Source organism: Leptonotus elevatus, chromosome 1 (assembly GCF_054856555.1).
Source record: "Leptonotus elevatus isolate MCC_2025b chromosome 1, RoL_Lele_1.0, whole genome shotgun sequence".
Classification (NCBI taxonomy): Eukaryota; Metazoa; Chordata; class Actinopteri; order Syngnathiformes; family Syngnathidae; genus Leptonotus; species Leptonotus elevatus.
In genome coordinates, this window is record NC_141239.1 from 21,493,334 (window position 1) to 21,512,213 (window position 18,880).

An 18,880-nucleotide genomic window follows, 5' to 3' on the forward strand; every position below is an offset into this window, starting at 1 on the left:
GGAGTAACAGAAATACATGTACCGCCATTATGTAATCAGATTACAATTGTTTTAAACTGAGAGAGAGAGAGAGAGAGAGAGGAGAGAGAGAGAGAGAGAGAGAGAGAGAGAGAGAGAGAGAGAGAGAGAGAGAGAGAGAGAGAGAGAGAGAGAGAGAGAGAGAGGAGAGAGAGAGAGAGAGAGAGAGAGAGAGAGAGAGAGAGAGTGTGAGAGAGTGAGTTGCTGTTTGCTGGGATGGACAAACATTTTTGGTAGATGATGTTTCTTATGTAAAAGTGCAGGAGGAGTTGCTAATGTAGCATGAGGTACATAGCATAGAGTTGTTGGTCACTCCCCCCCCCCCCACCAGTGTCTTTACATGGTTTTTGTTAACCAGTGAAAAGTGAAAAATTATTTTCTAAGTAATTGACAAAATGATGCATAAAAAAAAAAAAATCAAGGTTAGCAATTGCCTGCAAGAATTTCATTGGACAGTGAATGATTTGATATGCAATAGGCGTACAGTATTAAATTATGAAAACGTACTTTTTAAAGAAAATTCATTCATTTAAATAATAACTAATGAAAAATGTGAACTTTATTTGGACAGCGTTGTGTTCATATACAATAAAATAATAGATTATTAGACTGAACGATACATGCTTTTTTTATTGGACATTGACTGTAATGACATGCTCACATTATTCTTGTTTATTTAATTTTTTTTAAATTAAGAACTTGATATATTTTTAATACGAAAATGCTACATCCGCTAACAATAACAACAACAACAATAATGGCCATGACGATAATAAACACAAAACAACAAAAATATGATTTTGATGATCAGAGACACTGACTATTTAATATTATGTAAATATTAATTCACATTTATATTTATTTAATTTAAACCGTTTGAGTCTCATTTTGAATTTCAACAAGGATTTGTATTTTTATCGTTTTTGAAGAAACAATATGCAAGAAAAAGTAAAGTAAATAAATTGTCTTCTTTATATGTTTTAATTTGAAAAAAATAATAAAAAATAAATAGAGAGAGAGAGAGAGAGAGAGAGAGAGAGAGAGAGAGAGAGAGAGAGAGAGAGAGAGAGAGAGAGAGAGAGAGAGAGAGAGAGAGAGAGAGAGAGAGAGAGAGAGAGAGAGAGAGAGAGAGAGAGAGAGAGAAGAGAAAAGAAAACTACCACGCGTGTGGGACCGTTGCTAATTGTCGGGGAGGTGGGAACGAACGAACTGACTCGTCGTGTCCTCTACACGCGGGCAGTTTAAAAAAGCTTCACGGAAGGGAGGAGAAAATGGCGACCAGTATTCACTGGAAGTTACTCGGAGCGAAAGTTTGAGCTGAGAGTCAGGTAGCATGCTACGCGCTGTAGCTTGTTGCTAGCTAGCCCGCTAGCCTACAACCATAATGTGAGTTACACCTTCCAAACAAATCTTCCTCCCACCAATTCACTATTTAAACATCATGCACAACATATACACGGCTAAACTTGTGACTGGGATAAAAGTTCATTTTGCAGTTTATCTATCTATCTATCTATCTGACAGTTCAAAAGCAGCATATGGCTTTCAATCAATCAATCAATCAATAGCCTACATGCTTTTTAATTACACAGTGATTTTTTTTACCATTTGTAGGCTGCTCTATCAAACGCAAATAGCAGGGGCACATTGTATAGAATATATATTGTGGTGATATTTATTTTTATTTTGTGTTCATGAGCATACTCAATATTGGAGTATTCCAAAAGTAATCCAGTTACATGACTTTAATATTATGGTACTTGAATTACGTTACGAACTACATTTTTTAGCAGGTAACTTGTAACTGTTGCATTTTAAAAGTAACCCTCCCAACCCTGCCGATAGCATGTGCTGTTATTTTGAGCTGCTATCAATAATCGGCACTGTCAAAGTGAGCACCAGCCGGCCCTCTGTGAGGCGCTGACCTCCTTTCACTGGAGGAGGAGACACTGACTTCGAGGCTTCCTCACGGTCAGCTCTCACTAACTCAATACAAAATGTTACTTTTGAAGATGACCCTCTATGTGCAACTGTACGGATATTGAGCAATTGATGTATTTGTACAGTATTTAGATTGATACTAGATATTCCTCAAGAGTCGGATTTAATGGCCAAGTATGTAAAAACAGAAGAAATTCTTCTTCGCAGTCACAACTTTACATAACAGTGACTAACAAAGTGACAGAGTGGGAAGCCTGACGGTTCGCTAATTAGTGCCCCGAGTTCCTTAGATGAAAAAATAAATAAAAGGAGACATGAAGAAAGAGGCCCGCCCATTCTGTGCTCTTTAAAAGGGAGCACAGTATGGACCTGGAAGAAAATAGCATGGACTTACTTTGGAACTTCAAACATTAATACTGGACATCCATTTAGTAGATAGTAGACATTCATCATGTTGATACTGGTCATTCATAATATTGATACTAGATATTTACAAAAAATGACATTTACAATACCAGTTTGCAATATTGGCTTTGAACATTTACATGATCAGATCATATTTATACTGGAAATTAATTTTCATAGTGCTATCTGTCAGTACCGAATATTTTTCAGAATCAATTTATCGATTATTCAATGGATTAATTGACTAATCAGATTGATTTTAATTTTGCATTAGTGTATTACAAAAGCGTTTTCCCCTGTTTATAAGCCATTGAATATTATTCAGCGTTGATTATTATGAATTTGATGTTGTCGGGTCGCTCATTGTTTTCCAAAGTTTGCAAATGTCTAATTTTGATTATAGCTGTCAAATGATTATATTTTTTAATCAGATTAATCACATTTTAGAATTTCTTGGAATTTAATCACAATTAATCGCTTAATTAAAAAGGCTTTTTTGCCCGCCAAATTTGAAGTGCACCTGTTACGTTAAATCTTTTGACATTTAATGTTATGAGGACGTCTTCAACATTTTTTGATCCACTGCACACGCTCGTCCTCTTTTTCTGATCAGTTAATTACTTGCAAAATTTTAATGGAAAAAAAATGACCCCAATATTTTGACAATATTTTGAATGTCATTCATTTAATGTTTTACTTTAATGCATGTAGTCATGATTATTGCTCAAACACAACCTGTGCTACCTTAAACGTAACCATCCGCTGTCACGCCAAAGGCTGATCTATGGTCAAAATTAATAGTGCGATTAATCTGCGTTAATTCATGATTATTGCAATATTTTTGTGTGATTAATTAATTAGTTAATGCTTTAATCATTCTTCTTTCATAAAGGACTACAGAAATCAGTGAACAATTACTGTTGATATGCTTAATCAGAGGATTTGGCTCCGAACAATTAAAAAAGGTGCGGATTAATTTGATAATCAATTATTTGTCGATTTAATCGATTAATTTTGACAGCTGTACTTCAAAACTGTACATTTTCAGTAACTTGACAGCCTTCAGGTGTGTCAGAGTGTTTCGTCCTCCCAGTCAGGCCAAGGTGACTTGGCAGCACTCGAGCTCCGCTCCCACCCTCGCTGACTCCCTCTCTCACCTGCTCACCATGAAAAGCACTTCAAAAGGCTTGAAGGTTGCCGTAGCAACAGCAGCTTCCTAACATATTCGCTTCCGTATCACAAAACGTGAACAAAGCCTTAATTCATCTGTCATTTAAAAATCATTCATCAGGTTGTTCTTGTGATTGCGCACGACTGACGCAATTGCGGGGTTTTTCAAAAAGTCAGTGTTTGATAGTTGCAGTCTTGGCACTCGCACACTGTATGTCGACTTTATATGCGAGTGTTTTCCTTAACGTTGTTGTCCTTACGCCGTTCGAGTACATGATCCTGGCTACCATCACCGCCAACTGTGTGGTGTTGGCTCTGGAGCAGCATCTGCCCGGCGAGGACAAGACCCCCATGGCCAAGAGACTGGTGAGTGCAAATGCGTGGAAAATATTCAGCGTGATTTGAAAGTCAAAGATTTAGCTGTTGACATTAACTTCACGAGCCATGTGCTTTACACAGTGTAGACTTTACACAGATCTGATGAATCCGATCAACCGGTATTTAGCATTTTATGCTATTTTTTTTAATGGCCACGATATCTTCAATTCACCAATTGATCAATGATGTCATTGATTGGCTCTGCAAAATAACTACAGCGTTTCCTACATACAGTACTTACTACCTGTTGTTGGCCACCACAAATTAATTTTGGCCATATTTAAAAAAATTAATAAATAATATTTGTTCATTGCTGCACACGCTCTGCTACTTGTGTGGTTCTTATGTGAGTCTGCTAATCGATACCATGACCGATTTCTTTTGTGTTACGATGCTGCAAATACTCTGCCTCAAATGACTGAAGTATAAATAGTAAGTCGTAATATATAATCATATCCATGTTTAAAGTTTGGGAATCGATTCAGGCTGTCACAAGCGAATCTTTTGGGAATCGATTATGCTATCGATTATACCATCGATTACTTAACAGCCCTATAATCTGGCATATTTAAATGTTCGTGAACTCATTTGCTCCCAAAAATGGATACAAACATTCTATTTTAAATATTGCCATGGTTATTTACTTTTTATGGTAGAGCATACAGAAGGCTTTGATTTAGCCTCTAACCCGAAGAGGACGCTTAAAGCAATGGTAGTTATTACAAAAACGGCCAGCAGGTGGCAGCAGAGTATAAGAGATCAACCAGGGGTTGCTTCAGTGAAAATGGCTGGGAGTGAATGCGTTAATATACACAGTCCCATTTTAAACAACATTAATAAATACATACATAAAAAAAATACACGATATGTGTACAGTAAACAAAGAAGCTATTTAAAATAGACACATTGCTCCATCTTGTGATCAAATAAATCGGTTATCGTTTTTATTGATCGTTGATTGGTGGATTTGGACTTTACCTGTATACTAAACATTTTCAAAGAAGGTACGGGACATATTTTTATGGGGACTAGACATTTGCTTCACCGCTAGGAAACTTTCACAAAACTTCAAATTCGATGTATCAGTCCTCTAAAATTGTAGTATCGTCTTTGAACTTTCACAGTATCTGTGCGTTTTCAATACCTGTACTGGATATTTGGGAACATTTGCAAATAGTTGTGTAAAACTGCAGCAAACATGTCAATTGCAGTGGTCACGCCGTGTAATGAGAGCAGTTTTGCAAATATAAACAACTATGAACTCTGAAGTTGTGTGTTTTGTGCTCTCTGCTACACACACACACACACTTATAATTGCAGGTTGTTTGGGTAACACACGTCCCAGAATACATGCTGTTGTTTTGACTGTGCGACATGTTTATGACCACGACGATTCTGACCCGTCTTTACGTGCGCAGGAGAAAACTGAGCCGTACTTCATTGGGATCTTCTGCTTCGAGGCGGGCATCAAGCTATTGGCGCTGGGCTTCGTTTTCCACAAAGGTTCCTACCTAAGGAACGGCTGGAATGTCATGGACTTCATCGTGGTGCTCAGTGGGTGAGTGGCCCGTCTCCATGGCAACCGGAATGTTTGTTTAGCCCAAGTTGATCCTCGCCAAACGTTGTTTTTGGATTGTCTTGCGCCAAGGCAAATAATCGCAGTTGCTCAGAAATCAACGTCTTTTCTTGGTTTGTCTGGAATTGTCGACCAAAATCAGGCTTGTTTCATGCTGGATGGTTGATGGATCACAACTGGTCGTAATATTGCATTATCATCTTGGACATTTGCAGCGTTGGAACTAAAGTTGACAGTTTTGACGTTTTATTACTTGCAGTATCACAATGGAAATTTGCAATAATGTTACTTTTTTGACAGTAATGAACATTTCCAGAATCACTACTGACCCATTCAAGTATTGACATTTCCAGTATTGTTACAACAAGACATTTAAAGGGACAGTGTGTATTATATAGCGCCATAATATTATTTTCAATAATATGCAAAAAAAAATCATATATATAGGTCGAGTAATCGCTAATTATATTAAAGAAGTGCAGGAAGCTGACATGTTTCGTCGCCATCTTTCTGCTACGGATAGAGAATTTTGCGAACATAGTTAGCCTCTGGTGGTGCTAGCAGCTCGTGTCAGACCCACTGGTTCGACCGCCGCTTACCTACCACAGCCTGGGGCCTGCAGGTGGTCATCACTGCTACTTGTGTCCCTCTGCTTTGCTAGCTTTTGCTAGCTTTTCCCGCTAGCCACTCTTGTTAGACGCTCCAGCTAGTTGTTAGCCACTCTAGTGAGTTCTTCAATGTATTGTTTTGGACGTTTAACTCATTCACTGCCATTGACGGCTATAGACGTCAAAAAATTTCTATTAGTTAAAAAAAGAAAACTTATGAAAACCTAGAAAGAAAAAAAATATTGTAAATTCAGAACAGACATAAAATTTGTGATTAATTGTTAGTTAACTAGGGAAGTCATGTGATTAATTAATAAAAAAAATGTAATCGCCTGATGGGCCTAATTTAAAAATTAAAAATAAATATAAATAAGGGGCGTTTAATCATAATTAATCGCATGATAATTTTGTATCTTGTTATTAATGTACAATAAAAAATATATAGGTTTTCATAAAAAAATTAAATGAAAAATTGTTAAACTAATAGAAATAGTTCACATGAATTTTTGACGTCTGTAGTCGTCAATGGCAGTGAATGAGTTAACGTATCGTCAGTGGAGACGTTTGGTAACAGGACATCAAATCTCCAAATTGCTCCTGGAAATTTGTAGTACCACATTGGACACTGACGTTGTCGCACTTTTCTGGTATTGATACAAGACATGTTTGGTATCACATTGGATCTCTTACTAAACATATTTGATGTATCCATATGTGACATTTGCAGTATTGTGTTGCTAGAGGACATTTGCGGTAGCATATTGGACATTGGAAGTATCACATTGCAAATTTACAGTTTGGACATTTGCTGTATCATTACTAGTAATGAGCTTTATCGGGAAGTGTCCTTGAGCAAGACACTGAAGACTGAACCCTGATTTGCTCCCAGTGGACTTCGCAGCGCCCTGCATGGCAGCAGTTGACCACTGTGTGTGAATGGGTGACATTAAGCGGTCGCTTGAAGCAATGGTAGTTATTAGAAAAACGGCCAGCAGGTGGCAGCAGAATATAAGGCTGCGATCAGACTGCAGGCATATGTGACTCCAATCGGATTCCTCCTCAAATCAGATTTTTAGGGCCGACTGTCCAGCAAGGGTCCAAATCCGAACTGGCACTGTTCAAACTGAGCCACATTATTGGCCCATCTGACAGGTTGCTGTAGCAACAACGTGAAAAGGAGGCGGCGCCCGGCGCGTGTAGTGTGACGCTGTTTACCGCTCCGTACTTCCCGTTCTTTTCTTTTTCTTTCTTTCTTTTTTTTTTAACGACCATTCATTCGCTATTTCCAGTTGTGCGTGAAGAACTGACGGGGTAGCGAGTCCGGCTTCAGCGCAAGTAACGTAAACTGTCATTGTATTTCCGGCTATGCGTGAGAGGAGCCGAAGGGGCTTCGGAGCCGTCAAGGCGTTTGACAGCCGAGCATGCGAGAAACCGATTGGATATTGACAGCGCGGGCGCATTGGTTTTTGCGCGCGTAGATATCCGTTCTGAGTGTTTCGAGCATCTTGTCCAAATCGGATATGAAACTACCTCCCGCATTTGGTTTCAATCCGTCCAGCAAAAATCTGATTTCATGTGCTTTGTGACTGTTCAGACTACAAAAGAGCCATCCACATTCAATCTGGATGAGTTAAAAACCGGATTTGGGCTGCCAGTCTGAACAAGGCCTAAAAGATCAACCAGGATCAACAAGCTCTTTTCAACAGCTTTGTGAATAATGATGAAACTTAGCTATATTCTAATGCTAATTGCTGCAAAACGGAAACAGATACAAATATACTTTTTTCCCCTGATGAAAGAAGAGACTCTAATCTTTCTTTTGGTGGGTTCCATGTTTTTATAGCGACCGAACACAATATTCTGCGGGCCTTGCCAAATCAGTCACAATACAGTAAAACAGCTGGGAGCGAAGGGGGGTTGCTTCAGTGAAAATGGCTGCGAGTGAATGAGTTAAAAGCGCAATATAAAAAGCAGTCCATCTACCATTTCCTCACAATGGTCATGTTCCGTATACTTACTGCATGTGAGCGTTTTTTACAATGCATATATAGTACCTCCATTTTTAAACTGACAACTGTATTAGAGCCCAAACAACTTTAAGAAAAAATAAACCTCAGCAACGCGAGTGTGCAATTAGTTGGGACGAAATTCATTCTGCGTTTACTAGGCTGCGGTTGGTGGAGCGAAAGATTAATTTCAGACACGCTTTGTCATCTTATGTTGGTGCGTTCAAGCGTCCCGCTACCTCCCCTCCCATTAGCGACAGGCTCTGTGAAGGCGTCTATTCGTGATAGCGTGAAGCTTGACCCCAACCGTTGGATTTTGGCTTTTGTCAAGCAGATTTCCTCAATTCAGACCCAGTGATACGAATGTAGGAAATGCGCGTTTCCATGGAGCAGCAGCAGCCAGCCTTTGCCTTCTGTTTTAGGTGGGTGGATAAATGGATTGGCACTTGTGTCTAAAACCCGCTTGCGGTCGCCCCCAGCGCCTCGCTCCATTCACTGAGAAGTGGGGAGGGGGAAGCAGCGGGCTAGCAAGCACTAAAAAAAACAAAAAAAACAAGCGCACAACACATAATGTGAGTTTTAATTGGAGCGTTAGGTTTAGTGAATTAATTGCACCGTGCTGCATTCAGGGACGACTGCTTTTGGTGTGTTTACATCTCGTTTCAACCTGACACCCACATGTTTTTTTTCCCTCTCAGTCTTTCCATCTGACCATACGCTCTCTTATATAAAATAAATGTTTGCTTTGACTTTCTCTCATAATCCAACCTGCTATGCCGCTTAACTGGTACACACATACAGATTTTTTTTTTACATCTTAAGCGGGGTACACACAAGAATGACAACAACAATCGGGCCTAATTTGAACATTTTTTTCTACCTCTTATCAAATGTCAGATTATGGAGACCGATTAGCCTGTGATGTTGTGTGTGTGTGTGTAAGGAATGATATTTCCTCACTTAAACTGCTTGGAAAACTCTGGAGCCGACTATCATAAATGTTAAAACTGTCCAATATTTATGGTGGCAAATCCTTATGTGTATGGTAAATTGGGCCAAGTCACAGACGAGCATGAAACGGATTGGTAGCCAATCAGGAAGCTAAGTCCTCACACTTGACACTACATAGCGACAGAGGCTTAGGATCAAACTCTACCACCTGAGCCATGCCGCCCTCGAGTAGTAGAAGTAGAAGAAATTGACTACTTGCGCCAGATTTGTGACATACTCCAGATCTTACAAATTATTTTCCACTTAAATTCCTCCTTCTGCTTGAGCAGCTGGAAAATTTAGTAAAATATACAGACAGTAATGTGAGGGATAACGACTCAGTCCAGTGCAAAATGGCACACTGCAAGGCTAATTTGAGCCACCAACTGTTTTAAAGAACTTAAAATGATCCTTCAGAATATATTTCCAAATTTTTCTGTGCTTAAGGTTTTCTGTCTGCTCATCTTCCCGCTGCTGGAAGCTAATTTGCTGATCACTGCTGAGATTGGAAGTACATCACGCAGTCCATAGAAGAAGCTAGGCTAACTCTTAGCTTGTTTGCTAACTGCGTAGCGGTTGCAAATTAGTCTCCATGTCATTTTATTGTGGTAAATGGCTCGTATGGACAGAATTTCTAGGTGCAGCCGAGGCGTTGAGGGGGTCCGGTTTTGTGGCCTCAACATTGCATCCCTGCTTTTTGCAGATGATGTGGTGCTGTTGGCTTCTTCAAGCCGTGATCTCCAACTGGTTCACGGCCAAGTGTGAAGCGGTTGGGATGAAAATCAGCACATACAAATCCGAGACCATAGTCCTCAGTCGGAAAAGGGTGCCGTGCCCTCTCCGGGTCGGGGATGAGATCCTGCCCCAAGTGGAGGAGTTCAAGTATCTTGGGGTCTTGTTCACGAGTGAGGATAGGCTTGAGCGGGAGATCAACAGGTGGATCGGTGCAACGCCTGCAGTGATGCGGACTCTGTATTGGTCCGTTGTGGTAAAGAAGGAGCTGAGCCGAAAGACAAAGCTCTAGATTCACCGGTCGATCTACGTTCCTACCCTCACCTATGGTCACGAGCTGTGGGTCGTGACCGAAAGAACAAGATCCCGGATACAAGCGGCTGAAATGAGTTTCCTCCGCAGGGTATCCGGGCTCTCCCTTAGAGATAGGTTGAGAAGCTCGGTCACCCGGGAGGGACTCAGTGTCAAGCCGCTACTCCTCCGCGTTGAGAGGAACCAGTTGAGGTGGCTCGGGCATCTGGTTCGGATGCCTCCTGGAGAGGTGTTCCGGGCATGTCCCACCAGCGGGAGTCCCCGGGGACGACCCATGACACGCTGGAGAGACTATGTCTCTCGGCTGGCCTGGGAACGCCTTGGGATCCCGTCGGAGGAGCTGGTTGAAGTGGCTGGGGGAGAGGGAAGTCAGGGCTTCCCTGCTAAAACTGCTGCCCCCGCAACCCGACACCCAGATAAGCGGTAGATGATGGATGGATGGATGGATAAATGGCTCGTAAGACACATTATACAAACACTCAACAACTAGATGTCTTACGGCGCTGAATCCAACGTCCGCACAGCTGGCCATCTTTTCACAGGCAGGCATTTCTGGTCTGTTGTATTGACTGTGAGCAAAGATGAGTGATCTAAACAAACGTAAACGCTGTTATCTCGCTTCAAACTTGACGGATTTACACACGGTTTGCTTTCTCACAAACTTTAATAAAGTAATAATTCTGGATGGATATTTATTAACTAAAGGCTTCTATGGATTATTAATTATTAACAAGTATGTAGTATAATAACTACACTAAAGAACTAAACCGCTCGATAATCTGTTGATTCTTGTTAACCCGCTATTTTGAGGTATTTAAAAAAACATGTACGATAAAAACGCATAGTAATGAAAGAGAAAGGCGGAGCGAGATGACTGTGGCAAGATGGCCGCCCCGTGCGGATGTTGGATTCCATTGGCCAGCAGCGCAGACGAGACATCTAGTCTTTATAAATATCTATGCTCAACTCAACCAGTTGCTCTTATTATTCCATTTCATGTCATAGTCACACATTTTATGTCTCATCTCAACAACGAGATGTTGGTGACCACACATTATATATATAAACATTATTGAACATGTTTAACTTTTATGATAATTGTCATCCCTAAAATCATAATTCTGTTTTTTTTTTTTTAGCTTGAAGCTTAATCTAGTTCAAGTCAAATGAGAGTTATTACAAAATATAATTTATTCTGGAGTATCAGCATAAGTGGTGCCAGACTGAGTACTCTATTTTTGTCTATTTTCCCACTTCACAACTATACATCATCCAAAATGAGAGGAGCCAGGTCGCAAGTCGCTGTGTTCACTCCCACAATGGCGCAAATGCTGTTTCTAGCCACGCATGTCTACGAAAATACTAAAAGAAAGAAAACTCCACACATGTGCTCGGTTAGACCGCGCTAGCACGAGACTTACGCTGGGCACGAAAATAGGTTCCTAAGTGCTTACTACCTCCTGAGATACAAATGACATTGTAGATATTTTTGTAAAAGCATGAGTAGAATCCATGTAACTTTTCAGTATTTAGTGCAACCCGGAGATCATGTTGCTTAAATTAAACCACATTTGGTGACGGACGGCCTGGTTTCCTGCCTGCCATCTGACACATTTATCTCTCGACACATCTGCTTCCCTGTCTATCTGTCGCGCACACACCGCCACATAGACAGTCAAGTAAGTGGCATTACAAGTAAGTCAGACTTAAAAGAAAGCGTGCACATGTGTCACGGAGGCCGCGTGGGAATCCAATCGAGGCCACTGGGCCAGCGCTGCCGGCATCCATTTCCATTTGATATTAATGAATCGCTACAATCCAATCTGTTGGGACATGCGGCTCAATTAAAAAAGTCTTCATCTTCGCTATGATCAGCGCGTGACAGTGAAGGAGAAACCTGTCGGCTAATTGAAATAGGCGGGGACGTGTCCTACGGCGGCAAACTCATCGCCACAGGTGGACACCGGATGCCTTTGGTCAGGAGTAATAAAAAATGTGACTCGTGGTCGTTGGCTAGCTTCCTAAACTTAGCGGCACAATTGCCCCCTTGTGATACATTTAAATGACAGATTTATTTATTTTTTTAGCTTGACATCTCTTGTGTGTCTTTACTTGCTTTTAGCATCTGGATTAAGTGCTACTACGTTGACATTTAGAAGTCAGATAACAGTCGACATTTTAAATAAAGTGGCTTCCTTTAAAAGCATGATTATTTGGTAAGAACGTTTCAGACACAATATATAGCTATAAGTTAGCATTAGCGTGTTTCGAAGGGTGAACTTATCTCTTGAATAGTTTTACACTATTTTTGTACACTGTAAACATTAGAAAACAGTAATACAAGGTTGACACGGCTATAGCTATTAGCTATTATTAAATGTTTAAAGGATTTAATCATCTTTAAAAACTTTTTTACCCAAGAACCTTTTCCGTCTTTGGAAAATTATGAATTATACATTAAATGACTGCTATAAGTTCACTGAACACCAAAATATATGTTTGTTTCTTTTCCATTTTAACCCTTTATTCCCTAATTTAGGATTTGGGCGAAATTTGGCTCTTTGGGATTTAGGGGTATCACTTCGAAAAATCACAATAACAAAAACTGTCAGTAAACTATTTTGAATTTAAGAAAAATAATCAATCAAATACACTGCTACATTTAACTTCTTTTTTTTTTTTACTGTATTTGTTTCATGTTAGAACTGGATTTTGGCCAATGGAAACAAGAACACAGGAACAAAATCACTGCTTTTTTATCCAAAAATCAGTTCTGTCAGAACTCACACTATACATTGTGTTAGTCTTTGAAACAATTTCTTTTTTGTTAATGCAGAGATGTACTGCACTTTTTCACATTGTATTTCAGTCTTGAAGTCCTTGCACATCGACGGCGATTTTCCTCCTTGACAGGCCAATGGCCGATTTGGTCAAAACGGACATCTGCACTCTGATAAACTCGAACAAATCTTGGTGGTGGCAGGGATGAGGGTGAGGAAGAGCTAGGAGTTGATGGCCTTCCCCGCTTTCTTGCTGTTCCAACTTCAACCAAACCCTGAGCAACCAAACCGTGAAACTTGCGAAGTTTGAGAACTTTAGATCCAGTGTTATCCTGTGCCTCACAGTCACGCTGGTAAGGGAGCCATGCATTGATCACCGCAACAAACATGAAGTGCCAGAAAAGTATCAAATACCAGCGGCGGGTCCTGATGGGAAATTTAAGATGCGAGATGCAAGATGTGCATCCAGCATATCAACATCTCCCATGGAAGCGTTTTACTCTTTGATGATGTTCGGTTAATCTATGTAGGTGTACTCTTTATTTTTTTTTTTTTTTTTTTTTTGTACTTTTCCCAAAGGCTGTGGTCCAGCATATGTTGACATTAAACTGACTGCTTTCGTGTCTTGCCATTTCAAACAAACTGTGTTGGTGTTGGATAATCGTAGGATCCACGGCCTTTCTTGGACAGGTCTTTGTCAGATATCAGGTTGCACTTCGACATTTTTTCCTCACAGTTCCTGTGTAGTAGATTCCCATCCATCCATCCATCCATTTTTTAACCGCTTAGTCCTCTCAAGGGTCGCGGGGGCGCTGGAGCCTATCCCAGCTGGCTTCGGGCAGTAGGCGGGGTACACCCTGAACTGGTTGCGAGCCAATCGCAGGGCACACAGAGACAAACAACCACTCACAATCACACCTATGGACGATTTGGAGTGTTCAATTAACCTGCCATGCATGTCTTTGTCGTGGGAGGAAACCGGAGTACCCGGAAAAACGCAAGCACGGGGAGAACATGCAAACTCCACCCAAGAAGGCCGAAGCCCGGACTCGATCCCACGTCCTCTGCAATGGGAGGCGGACGTGCTAACCAGTCATGCACCGTGCCGCCCTAGTAGATTCCCTTTGCCAATAATTTCTCAATGAGGGGCATGGAAGTGAAGAAATTGTCAGCAAAAATCAGGAAGATTACTTTCTCTGCAAGCAATTCGCATAACTTCACTACAATGTCTCCACCAACTCTCAACTGACTCTTTTTTTTTTTAACCCTTTTTATCCATTGCCACCAACTTTTTCTTGATATGTCGTGCAGGAGGCCAGTGACACAACAGCGCGCCCACACTTTGAATCCCCAGGGATGTGGCTTCCCTTTAGTATACTGCTTTATGCCACCAAATTGACCTGTGTACGGCACCATCATTTCATCAATGGATTGTTTTTGACGAGGAGCTATAGTCAGACAAAGAATCCCAAAAATGGTCTCAGTTTCCAAAGTCGATCCGTTTTCACTTCTTCATTGGCTATTTCGTTGTCTACAAAATGGATGACAGAGAGTAGCCGGTTGAATCGATTGCGACTCATGATGTCTGCCACAGGCCCATAACGAACTTCTCTTTCCCAGTACTGACCTACTCCAGACATTTGAATAATCGCATCCTGAGATACATTCCTAAAACATGTTCTATATCTCCTTCACTGAAGTGTCTACACATTTCCTGTGCTTTTGAACACTGCGTTGATTAGTATGTTCTATGATATTTTCCCCAACATATCAAGGGAAACAAAGCGGCGAAAGTAAACCAGTGGTGTGTCTGTTGTGGGCATCCTGGCATAACTCAACAACACGTCAGGTAACTCAAAGACTTTCTTTTGCCACCTGCTAGTTTTTGTGGCACAATTAGGGTCTAACTGTGGGCTCACAGTCTCTGTAAATTGCACATCTTCTTCACTGGACGAGTCATTGGACGAGTCACTGTCTTGGGCAGAAGATTCACCACCCTCACTTTCATGCGGTTGAAACAATTCATCAGAATCACTATCGCTGTCCAATTCTGCGCCACAGTCACTATCATCAGCTTCAAGTTGTTCCAATACATAGTCTGTTGCTTTCCCTGTCCTAAAGAGTAACTGGCAATACTTTAATTTATTAGTCCTTGTACCGGTGTATTCAGACCAGAAAAGCCCTTTAGTCCACTTGTTTGGTCCGGACCAAAAGCGGACTTTCTTTTTTTTCGTTTGGTGCGGTTCATATTCACACCGTGCTTTTTGCAAGTGGACTATATTGCGTAATCACGTCGACCCGTGTGGCGATCTGTGCTCCCATTGGACAAATAATGACGAGGGCTGAACGCATAACCAAACCCAGAAATAGAGGAAAACATGAAATTCCGACGTGCTGCATTACGGCTCTACATATTTGTGACGTTAATAGATGCACGATATTTGCGAGCGTCAACAACAACTTGGAACGCGTCGGCGTTGCGTGCAAAAACCGGAGGAGCAGTTGCGCTCTGCGTGCCCTGATGGCAGCGTGGCTAAACAGACTACGGATGATTATAAATGAATTTAGCACAATATTCACTACCGGGCAATATTTCCCCCTGCGATGCTTGGCTATGGTGGCTTGTTAAGACCAAAAAGGCGCATATATCCTGCAGTTGGAGGGGATCAGCCATCGTTTGTATTCAGACTGCGAAGCGAACCACACCGAGTGTGTTTGGAAGCGGACCGAGACCACCTCAAAAAGTGGGTCTCAGTCCGCACCAGGATTCGTTTGTATGTATTCAGAAATGCACAATAGGTCCGGATCAGCGTGGGAAATGAACTCTGGTCAGTTTAAAGCACACCAAACAGTGCAGGTTTGAATACACCCTTAGTCAAATATATTACACAAATTAACTTTAGCCAAATATAAGACTGTCACCAGAACCAAAGTGGCTGACATTTTTTTTAAACCCATACACCCAGTGTCATTTTTTACCCATTCTGAAAATATAGATATATAAAACATACTTCTAGGCATATTCTACAAGATGATACCAAATTGATTAACAAAAAAACAAAATTTTTACCAAGTGATGGTTTGCTGAGAAGATGGTTTTGTTTGGATAGATTTCCAGCTCAGCAAAACAGCATGTAGCCAGCCATCTTGTCACTACCACTCTGGCTCATGTTAGTGCAATATTCATCCACTAGATGGCTCCATGCAGCGGTCAGAAGTGGCACTCTGGACTTTAGAAGTTAAATTTGCCTGGCGGGCCTGCAGTGACCCATCCTGCTGCGTTGGGTTGGGGGCGCGGCCCGTGTTGGGGCGGGGGGCGCGGGCCGTGTTGGGGTGGGCCAGGGGTCGTCCTTTGGCGCTGCCGCGGCCTGGGGGGTCCTGAGGTGTTGCGCTTGCTCTGTCCTGGCAGGGGTCGACGGCTCCCCTCTTTGGTGGAGATTTTCATGCATGCCAGATCCACCACACTAGCATCTATCGAAACTCAGACACAATCTGCTTCTTCCTCAGGTCATTGAATCGGTGGAGGCTGGTGTCTGTGGATCTCCCTGTGCTTCGTTTGTCCTTCCTTCCTTTCCTCAGTCTCTCCTTTGGTCTCTTGAGGTCTCCCTGATTTGTTGGAATTTAGATGTTTCTGGGGTTGGTCAAGAGCTCTGGTTGGTGGCCCGGTGGGTGGTGTCTGGTCGGTGCTGGATTTCACTTACCTTTGTTTTCTTTGGTCCTTCCTCGGGTCTCCTGACGGCGGTGTTCGGTTTAGGTATGGGATTTTTTTAATAGGTTTTTGGTGAACTAACGAATACACACACACTCGCACGCACGCACACACGCAGACACACATATTCACATACACATACTCACCCACATACAAAAAAAAGAAGAGCATTGATGATGACATTACCGAATGAACAATACTGAGCTCTTAAAAAAAAAAAAGAAAGAAAGAAATAAGAACTTAAATTTGCACCCCAAAAAAATAAAAAATGTCTTTGTTATTTGAGTAGCAGAATTTATAGGGGCGAAATTTGACCCCGTGGGTTCTTCAGGGCTAATATACTTTTATGAGGTATTAAAATTATTATTTATTATTATTATTATTCTTCTTATTATTATTATTAAAACATTTTACATAAAGTATTGAAATTCTGAGCTTACATCACGAGTTAAAATGGCGGTCTTACTTGGTGAAATGACGCTCTCCGCTCATTGAAAAGCATTGTACTTCGCATCGTCGTAATTTGAGTTGTGAGGATTATTTTGATTTCAAAATGTGATGAAATATCATTTGACTACAAATCTGCCTGGTTTGTATGCTAGTCATTGGCAAAAGCAATACAATACACCATTTGTGTTCACCGTGTAAAGGAAGCATTTGCATTACGTTGCATTGCGGAAACATCAGAAATGCCCGGATGTTTGGAATTGTCAGTTGAACAAGTGTGTGTCTACAATGTACTGTATATTATTTAAAAGCAGTTGTTAATTTTTTTTCCAGTTTAAACTACAGCTGTTAGTTATTGGCTTTATTTCACCTAACTGCAAAGTTTGCAGTGCAAACTTCACGTCCTTCTGTGTAAATATATAAAGCGCTATATAAGTCCAGTCCATTTTACCATACATGCACTTTTAAATATCTGCCTCTGCCTCACTTTTGATTTTGCTTTGATTGCTGAGCCAAATTACTAATTACTTATTAACAACATTCGTCTAAAAGTTGAAATGTTACATCATTCCAGTCCAGTAGCGTCACATAAATGAGTTGGTGTTCTTAAGCTTGCATTAAAGTCACTAATGTGTCCACGCAGGAGGCCAACGCACATATACCGAGCTGTGCTCAAATGGCAACTGCTGTGCTGTGGTTGCTGTTGGCGGCGTTGGGAGTGTAGGTGGAAGTGTGTGGGAGAGGCTGCATGTAATTAATTCAGCCTTCCTGCAGCCAGTTTGCAACAGTGCTTCATGTACACAATGAAGAGCCAAGCAGGAAGACATCAGCCTCTCACTTAACTCACTCATGGCGGAATAGAAAAAAATTATCAAAATGCACTTAGTGCTGCTAAGACCACTGCCAAGCTTGAATTTGTAAAAAAAAAAATATATTATTATTATTATAAAAAATATATTTATAGTATATGGAATGCCATATTTGTGATTGTTTGTCTGACAACTGAGTTTAGGACATATAAGTGGCTGGCAAGCTAGCTATCTTAGCTCGTAGTAGTTGCTGAGATCTCAAATAACCAGATGCGGCAAAAGTACTCAACATCTGTACTTAATTTCATGTGTTGGAGTAGTTTTGAGGGGCCAGACATTCCGAGGGCTTTAACCACCTAAATTCTGACCAATGCCCCCAACCTCTTCCCAAAATAAAGTGAAATTAAGTAAATATAGACATAAACATTACAATAGAGATGTATTGATTGTTGTAATTTACTTATGTCTACATGTCATGAAATGGGACTTAGTATTGAACCCTGTGGAACTCCATATTGGGTACTATGCTGTATACCTGACTACACTTTAACTGAATTTCCACTCACACACGATACACTATACCTAGCCCTATCAGTCGCATTTCCGAGGCAGTGCAAACCTGAGCTAACAGATAGTTTCTTAAAAAAAAAAAAAATCTGACTATTTTGACAATTTTGTGGACATTTTATTTTCATTTTCAGGATTTCTTTTTTGTTTGTTTTTGGAAATTACTTTTCAAATGGTTTTTTTGTCCTGCCTTTTTTTATTCAATTTTCTGCCTGTTTTTGAAATGGACATATATGCTTTTCCTCTTCTTTTTTTGAAAATGTTATTGTAATTTTTTGGACATTTTAACTTGGTAGTTTTTACAACGTTTTTATCTACCTTTTGTCTCTCTTTTTAAAAATATGGACATTTTTGGAATATTTAATCATTTTATAAATCTTAATCATTGCTTAATTCAAATAATATTTTATCTAAAAAATAAATAAAAATATT

At 40.6% G+C, this 18,880-nt stretch overlaps 1 protein-coding gene across 5 annotated transcripts in view; it reads left to right on the forward strand.

The window, feature by feature from the left end:
* The first annotated feature begins 1,175 nt into the window (after window positions 1–1,175).
* Window positions 1,176–18,880, forward strand: part of LOC147181223 (voltage-dependent R-type calcium channel subunit alpha-1E-like) — a 63,324-nt gene continuing 45,619 nt past the window's right edge. For 4 of the 5 annotated variants that reach the window (XM_086083837.1, XM_086083855.1, XM_086083862.1 and 1 more), the window contains exons 1-2: window positions 1,176–3,900; window positions 5,331–5,470. In XM_086083837.1, the coding sequence (XP_085939963.1) occupies window positions 3,748–3,900; window positions 5,331–5,470 (293 nt within the window). In that variant the 5' untranslated portion in view covers window positions 1,176–3,747. The remainder of the gene's footprint in view (window positions 3,901–5,330; window positions 5,471–18,880) is intronic. The other variant, XM_086083846.1, reaches the window with a different exon arrangement.